General features: G+C 41.7%; 1 protein-coding gene across 4 annotated transcripts; it reads right to left on the reverse strand.

Moving 5' to 3' along the window:
* Nucleotides 1-57: 57 nt before the first annotated feature.
* On the reverse strand, nucleotides 58-8,414 carry LOC118295555 (TRPM8 channel-associated factor homolog). 4 transcript variants are annotated; one of them, XM_035621735.2, is made up of 14 exons: nucleotides 8,274-8,414; nucleotides 7,991-8,070; nucleotides 7,031-7,118; nucleotides 6,096-6,878; nucleotides 5,434-5,650; nucleotides 4,854-5,145; nucleotides 4,411-4,712; nucleotides 4,124-4,298; nucleotides 3,691-3,782; nucleotides 3,272-3,482; nucleotides 2,257-2,493; nucleotides 1,800-2,023; nucleotides 1,556-1,669; nucleotides 58-1,379 (listed from the first exon to the last, which is right to left on the reverse strand). In XM_035621735.2, the coding sequence occupies exons 4-14, from the start codon at nucleotides 6,740-6,742 to the stop codon at nucleotides 1,137-1,139; spliced, it is 2,754 nt and encodes a 917-aa protein (XP_035477628.1). In that variant the 5' UTR covers nucleotides 6,743-6,878; nucleotides 7,031-7,118; nucleotides 7,991-8,070; nucleotides 8,274-8,414; the 3' UTR covers nucleotides 58-1,136. The 4 variants fall into 4 exon arrangements, with proteins under 4 accessions (XP_035477628.1, XP_035477632.1, XP_035477629.1 ...); XM_035621739.2 differs by lacking the exon at nucleotides 7,031-7,118; XM_035621736.2 differs by lacking the exons at nucleotides 7,991-8,070; nucleotides 8,274-8,414 and adding an exon at nucleotides 8,136-8,264.
* Nucleotides 8,415-8,431: the final 17 nt, after the last annotated feature.

The following is an 8,431-nucleotide window of genomic DNA, read 5'->3' on the forward strand; positions in this document are numbered from 1 at the left end:
TGGGAGCTTAGCCTCCTATCAGCACCGCCTATATGCATATCAATGTCGACAGTGAACGTCTTTCAAAACATCTTTATTTACATATCAGTTCACATGTCCAATCGACTGAACAGTTATCTCTAGAGCTTAAAAATAGGACTGACCAACGCAAAGTGTGTCGACAGCCTGAAATTAAAAGGTTTTTTGTTCCAGGGTTTTCTAAGTAATTAGTGTCAAAACATACAGTAAATAATTTTTTTTTCTGAAGAGAGACTGAACTATGAATTTCAAAATATAGTGGAGGTTCTCTGAGGGCCCTCTCATTTCTTACGAAAGGCGGAAAAAGGTTTCGTCCGCCCAGCATGACTCAACATGAGAATCTGTCAGCTAATCTACTGACCAGCTCCTACACCAGTAGGAATTAGTTAGTTACTATTAGAACACACACAGTATCATAAATGAATCCTGCTCACCCCCCCCGATAAATAGGCTTAATTAGATAAGAACGTATGACACCAACCACCGCATTACTGTGTACTCACAAATTCACAACGTTTAATCATAAAGGTGATGAATTAATGTATACAATATATTAAAATCAACTTGTATAGTGCACAAATAAATATATGAGCAATAATAAAATTACATATCCAGAAAAGACCAATTGTCCATGTTTGATAAACGGGCTAAGGCTTTTCACTGATGGCAAAATGTGCAGCTGAGTGACAAACCTCACTGTATAGTTTTTAGAAACAATATTAGGAGGTTTACATTTTTTTAAATAATTTTGATTGTTAATGATTCAAACTAATCACTTAACATGTTCAGAGAGACATTTTAATAAAGTCAGAATGACTCAGCCATTATTAGACACTGAAAGATCTCATTTGTCATATTAAAACCCAGTGTGAGCGAAGGACATTCATGTTTCTTACTTATTCTCACAAGAATAAACAGAATTTCAAAAGCTGTAAATATCTGGTCGGCTATGTAACTTCTGTCGTTTAACTTATTACAAGAAATTTGACTTAAAAAAATTCGCCAAGAGCCCTCAAAAGAAAACCAAGTCAGTTAATTGAATTTCCCACTAAATACAAAATGTGCGAAATGTTAATGGAACTCATCTCTCTGCACTTCAATCAGCAGCATACTGAAGGTCAGTCATACTGGACCAAGGGATGGTCGTTCCAGGAGGGCAGGTTGGAGAGTTTCTCCTCTGTGCCAGTTTCGATGGGCCAACCCCAGGCCTTAAAGAATCCAGCCAGGTTCATCCCCACAGTCTGGGAGAAAGTCTCAGCGTACAGGTTCATCTTTCTTGCATTGTCACCGTGAACGTCGCCCATCTTGTGGTAGGCAGCAAACACCTTCTTAAAGGCATCCCAGCCAAACTTCTCCTGGAGCTACATGCAAGAAAACAAGGTAGAGGTAAATGTAAGGGGAAAGCAGTGATGCTGCCTTACTTAGATGAATTTGTTCAAAGACTTTTAATCTAATATACATTTGTTTGGCCTACTGGGGTTTATGGTTTTGTTTAAAATGTTACTGTAGGGTATAATGAAGACACGTTCTCTCTTACCTGCAAATACGTCTCAAGGGCCATCCACATGTGCCAGCCGCCGAGTTTCCTGCCCCCCTTAACATACTCCCGTGTTCGTGTCTTTCGATCTTCATAAGAAATAGCTGGGTGAGCCTGCGTTGAAGAACACAATTGTTAAACAATATAAACCACATGAGCAGCTGAGTACCTCTCTTAGCAAAGGGTCAAAGGGACAATGCTTTTCTAGCCACTGGTCCTGATAACATTTTTTAAAATACTCCACCTTTGCCCTGTTGATCCCGAAAACCTCTTCATGCACATACACTGACCAGAGGTTGCATGTGCACTCTGTGGTGTGTGATGGGAACTCCCAGCAGCCTCTCTGCTGGTTGTGTCCCAGCTCATGGATTGGCCCCCACAGGCCATGAATCTTGGCATGCTTATAGTCCACCAGCTCAGCTGCTGAAGCGCTGTGCACCATGATAGGATAGCCTGCATGCATCCAACCTGAGAAGAGGAATATCGGAAAAAATCCAACAGTTTTATAGTGGCGCTCAAAGGGTTTCATAGCTATGGTTGAGATACATTGTAGGACTTCCAGTCAGAGTAAGACACGCCTCATTAGTTTGCTAAAACAACTGTTTTTAACCCTTTAAACCCTTAAACCCTCCATCTCCAAGGGATTCTCGATGGGACAAGCGTGTATGAAACAGTCGTTTACAAAAAGCCTTGGGACTCACCATTGGAAATCTGCACGTCCGCTACAAAACGTTCTTTGCGTGGAAATTTGTGTGGTATGACCGCCAGGTCAGCAATGGCCCTCATGATGGTGTTCCAGTGTGCCGCCAACTCATCGGGGCGCTCCAGGTTCCCAATCACATCCGACGGTACAGTGATGATGATGTTTTCAAACTCCAACTCTGCCCAGGGCGAGGGAGCAGTGCGCAGCAAGGACCACTCGGCTAATGTTGTCACACCTGCAGAAAAACAAAGGGGTGGGTGTATTAAAAACTGAGCTTTGAATTATCGCGTAATTACTATGCAAAATTCCCGCATGCTAGGAAGAGTTAGGAACGTGTCTTGTCAAGAAGACATCTACAGGAAAACATCTATACAGTGAGCCAAGTTCTAGGTCCATACAACTGTAAATCTCCCGTAAAACAATAAAAGAATTATACAAACAGGTCCAAGAAAAACTGGTGCTCGATATATAATTTTATTTCTCCATGCAGTCCTTTGTGGGGTATAGGCTAAGTATGAGCATCAATTATGTTCTATGGCCACGTAACGACGCTGCATTGAAATCCTCATTGATATATTAAACTGTGTGTTGTTCTGGTTCTTGAATATCCATGGTTACAAGATACACAATCCACACATTAACTGGTCTGCAGGAAAATAACTAGTTGGAGTGTTTCTAAGCCTCATGCTTGTTGACGGGTCTTTCCCCAGCAGATGGAGCCAAAGCTCCAGCTAATACCAAATCTGAACTACCTGACCTCTACTTCCGTCCAGACAAGTATCATTATTATTATAAGTAATTAGTCAAATTAAAGGTAAATCCTTGCATCCAATCAAAGACCATATGGTTGTGAAATTGATCACTTGCCTGGTGCACCATTGCCTTTAAGTAAGTTACAATCATTCCCACCCCAAATCCACGGCCATGGATAGAGCATATCTATTTGATCTATTTCTCAAACAGACGTTAACATCAGCAAATGCATAGCGCAGTTCCACCCACCACTCACTCACCAAATTTGTAATATGGCGCAGGTACTGCCATCTGCACTATGACCTGCAACCCCTCCAGTTGTGTGTTGCCCGGGGCCACCAGGTAGATGAGTCCACCCCAGAGGTTCCACACCTGAACCATTTCTGTGGTTATGGGGAATTGTTCATGAACACATTGCGCTCTCTTCAACTCTGAATGGTTCAGTCTGTCGGTTTGACAGCCAATCTGGATCTGAGGAAGACAGGGAATGTGGTTTTGAAGCTTTTAAAACATGGACAGGTGGACAGCTTTGTAGGATAAGTGTTAATTATTTGTTAGGGGGATTTCTTTTTGAATCCAAAATCCATCACATTAATTTCAGCTTTGTACCTACTTGTATCAGCAGTATCACACCTGAGCTCATTCACCCTAATATAGTATTTGATTTTGTGAACTGTACCTTCCATCCCTTGTTGACCATCTCTGCAGGTATGGCCATGTACGTCTTCATACCGGGAGAGAGGTAGAGACCTGTACTGATCCACTCCCATCCTAACACACACACACACACACACACGGCTCAATACTAGGTCTACATTTATTCACTATTTAGATGAATTTTCTTGGTAAGAACATGTCAGATAATAACTTTCATTTTTATACTGATGACACTTATATACTGCTGTGTGCCAGCTCTTATAGAGGTCATTGAATACTTGCAATATGATTTTATTGTTGCCCTGCTTTAGTTGAAATGTTATTTTGAATACAGATAAGACCGAACTGCCTAGCTCTAGGAATAACCCCTTCAGTGATTTCTCTTGAAGGAAGTTAATATAGAGTTTGTTAACAAACACAAGTTTATATATTTGCCCACAACAATGAGTTCTGACCTTTTGTGTTAACATCAATCGGGATCCTGTGGTTATAGACAACTGCCATCAACGGATTATTCTTGATGAGGTAGGGCAGGAGGGCATCAGGATTTGGGCAGACCTTATAAACCTCTGTAGCCACATTGAGGAGCAGGTGATCTTTAGGACTCTTCACAGGACAGCTGTCGCACACCTTGAAACAAAAGGAATAATGAATATTCTATACTATACTATAGTGCTTCATTGGTAAACCAGAGTTTCACAAAAAACAGGAGCTGAAAAGGTATTTTATTCTGTCAACTCACCTGTGGCATGCCCGACCTCATTAAGATATCAGTGAGTGTGGACAGAATCTGCACATAAGAGGAGCAGTCATGGGCCTTCAGGTTCAAGTAGGTGGAACAGTCCCCGCCCAGCTTTTTAAGGCATTCCTCCTCATGCTTAGTAAGTTCTTCGCCCTTGGTCACATGCTCAGCAAAGCGGTGCAGAAGGTGGCGGAAGTGGTAGGTGTCTTTCATGGCCTGGCTTGGTACAGGGGCCTTGTATAGACCTCCTCCGATTGTTGATCCCAACAGGCTCAAGCCCATTTTGTTCAGGATCTTGTTCCCTGAAAACATTGGAGAAGATTTTACTTGATCATCTGGGTTATATTGCTATTGTGGTTAGGACTTGATTCAAGTGGGTGGTATAAAAGAATACGTGTCACAATATCATTATCATGAACTAAGCAGGTGGTGCATTGTCATACCTGCAAAATCTTTTAATGGGTTTTGCCCACAGTGGGTCTGTGCCCAGTACCAGGCATGTCCACCGATCAGCAGGCCTCCTCCCTCTGCCACGAAGTTCTGGATTTCCTCCATGTGATCACTGCTGTACGCTGTACACACAAACACACTCAGGTCTTTCCTGAAGTTTGTCTTCTCACACTGTAACCCTGACTCGCTGAGAACTTTCATGGCATGATCAGGCAATACACCAATGACCCCACGTCGGCCTTCATCCAACCAGTGAATGGCATTGTTCCAAAACTGGGCCATTGGCTGTAATCAAAACAGAGGCAGTAGTTAATTATTTAAATAGTTTGACAGATTATCAGACTCGTTATCTAAAACACTCTAGTCAGCCAACTGCTGGTGGCCAGAAGTTAATGTTACAAAATAAATATGGAAAATATTCATGTATAATGTCTTAAAGAGATTGTACTATTTTGACATGACAATTTAATACAATTCTATACCTAGACTAGATGAAAAAGTTCTCATAATGTGCTTGATTTGACAGTTGAAAGTACAAATTGTAAGACAAATTAAAGAGAAAGTAGACTCTACCTCTGATCCAATAAATCCTTCATGTGAAATCACTATGACCCGTCCCTGTCCGTAATAGGCTCCTGCCAGAAACGTCTGTCCATGGTCTGTGGTCCCAATGGGAAAAGCCAGAGGACCATGGACCAGAAGCTCAGAAAATATTGCTCCACCCTGGATGTCAAACTCTGAAACCCCCTGGAGTAAGAACTCCAAGTCATCCTCAAAATCCTTGCCGATTCTGAATTCGAAAGGGGAAAGAGATATGAGAGTTACAGTGAAATACAGCAAAGAATATGTTTATTAGTCCCACTTTTAATCTTATTTTATTCTCAGTCAAAAGCATTTTCAAGAGGTAATTTTCCTTACTTGCGATGGAGTTTAATAAAGAGACATAAATGCAATATGTAAATAACTGAATAAAAATTTCTCTTATATGCAATGAATGCCACAACCAACTTGGAAATGTGCAATTAAAAAAATTATTGTTATATAATTTATCATGAAAAATATGTTCATATTAATATCATTTGTTATGCGTATTCTAATGAATTCTGAAAAATAATTACTGTGATAGCTTCAGTTTTAAAGGGAAGTTTTCCAACATTGGTATTTAGTTTATTATTTAATATTGGTATGAAACCTTTCTAAGTGTTCAATAAAAGAGAGGTGTAGTATACACTCACACTACCGCCATCCAGGAGGTTGGGATTTGAGGATAGACAGGCAGGTACTCTGCCTCACCATAATGATCGGAGAAGTAGATCCCTGCCACACCAGAAACCTTGTTCCCTTCAAACTGAAGCAGCGTGTTCTGCTTAGGGTGACTTTTGGCCCAGTTCCACGCCTGACCTGCTATTAGCACTCCTCCTCCACCTTTCAGAAATGCCACCAGGTCCTTCGGGTCTGCACCCACACTGTAGGCATCTGTCACATACACGCCTACACCGGGACCGTCACTAAAAGCCCCCACCACTTTGGCTTGGAAGCTGGATTTGCTGAGGTTATCAGCGACTGCCATGACATTCTTCTGGACCCCCACTGACAGGTTGTCGGATCCATCGCCTCTCAGCCAGGTGAGAGCGTTCTCCACAAGAGCCGGGAAGGCCGTCAGGTAGGCCTCATGACCCAGAGCTACAATCCTCCCACTGCCGTACAGAGACGCAGCCATCAGGACCTGGCCTCGGCTGTTCATTGCCAAAGGAAAGGCGTGGTCTCCAATCAGAACCAGGTCACTGGGAACACAGGGGCCACGGAGATCCAACTCTCTCAAGCCTCTCATCAGCGACATGTAGGCGCCTTCATGGTGGTTTTGGGCAGGCTGGTAAGACATGGTGAGAATGACTGATGCCGTGAAAAAGAGATGAAGAGGTCGGAGGGCAGGAAGGCGGGACAAAGTGGTGACTTCGATGTGAGTTATTTTGGTCGAACGGTTACACCTAGTCGTATGTCAGACCAGTCAGGCCGTCCTGTGGGAATAAAAAGAAAGAAAACGTTAAAGCACTGATGCATTACACTTTTATGACAAACAGTTAAAATATTAATCTACAATGGGTTCAGACACAATATGATTATCAGCAACAGTTTTTTTAAAAGAGCAAATTATATATTTATTTTTTACCTGAAAGTAAAGTTGTCTCTCTGCCTGTATTATCAGACTGCAGCACAACACAGTTTTCCCGTCAGTCACTTTCCGCAAAGAGAAATATCTGACATGACAGATGAGATAATATAAATGAGAGCGAGAAGAAAGGGAGTGAGCTTTTAAGGGCAATAAAAAAAGAGGAGTGACTTCACTAGGTGCACTGAAGTCACTCCTCTTTTTGTTTTTGCATTAATCGTCTGTGACAGGCTATTAATACCAGTTAAGATTAAATATCAATGGACGGTTCGGACAACAACGCTTTGTCCGTCAACATTCTCAGCGCGTGAAGATCACACAGCTGGGGGTTACACCCGGAATAAGAGTGCACAGGAAACCTGTTTTTCCTGGTGGCGTCAGTCAGCCCATGTGGATTGTTGACACAACATTTAAGCTGTGAAATGAATCACTCATCTGTGCATCTTTCTTTTTTTTTTTACCTTAATAAAAAACAACCTGTGACTTTGAATATTTTGTAGAATTCTTGGAAATTATGTCACGTGTTGTAGTCTGGTCTGGTCTGGTTTGGAAAGTTTAACTTGGGTGTTTGGGTGTGTGTCTGGAATTCAATCGTAACGTCCACATGTGACCAAACATTGGCACGTTTAACAAATAGTGAGGAAATGTGTCAATTGTGAATAGAAGTTATAAAACACTCAGTTTGTAACAATGTAACATTCGGATAAAGTGAATGTGATGCTTCGATGCATCGACAAACAAAGTTTAGGATTATAAAAATCTATAAAAAGTGTCTCTCGTGTGTTATGGGGGAAAAAACATTTAAAGTTCATATCGAGGGTGTGATTAAAAAGAAAGGATGACGTATGTGGTCCTTATTCGACTAGGCTTATTACGCAGAGAAACAATTCGAACAAGGTAAGTGCAGATCTGGAGAGTTCATCATCTTGTCATATGTTTCTTCAAGTATCTTCATCTTACTTTTCCTTTTTGTTGTTGTTGTTGTTGCATTTTTCTTCTTCTTTGACAGATATTCAGCGCGACGCCAAAACCCGGAAATCCTTGAAAAAATATATACAGCGTTAAAAAAAAATCCAAAACTAAATGAATAAAAAAAAATGTTTACCAAGCGGACTCCCGTTCATTCCGATAGATCGATCATGGAATCGTTGTCGCACTGCGCAGGGAGGAATGGGATGTGAAGGAAGAATCCCGGAAAAGGGGAACGAGCGGTGCATTTCAGGGTGATGGTTTCTAGTCGAACCTGTTTTTCCAACGGACCGCGCGGGTACGGTGCGAAAAGCCTTCCCCTTTCAAATGCGCCTGCTACCTGCAAAGTTGTGTTTCCGAAAGTATTAACTGTATTACATCTATAACCCAACAACCCAATAACGGTTTGATCACAGTCCGAGTCTCTTGCGG

This window comes from Scophthalmus maximus, chromosome 11, assembly GCF_022379125.1.
Source record: "Scophthalmus maximus strain ysfricsl-2021 chromosome 11, ASM2237912v1, whole genome shotgun sequence".
Lineage (NCBI taxonomy): Eukaryota > Metazoa > Chordata > Actinopteri > Pleuronectiformes > Scophthalmidae > Scophthalmus > Scophthalmus maximus.

Coding starts and splice junctions, on each gene's coding strand:
- LOC118295555 (XM_035621739.2), bottom strand. CDS start 6,742: ATGTCTTACCAGCCTGCCCAAAACCACCATGAAGGCGCCTACATGTCG. Junction 5,146..5,433: donor AAGGATTTATTGGATCAGAG/GTAGAGTCTACT, acceptor TTTTGATTACAG/CCAATGGCCCAGTTTTGGAA. Junction 2,024..2,256: donor GGACGTGCAGATTTCCAATG/GTGAGTCCCAAG, acceptor TCCTCTTCTCAG/GTTGGATGCATGCAGGCTAT.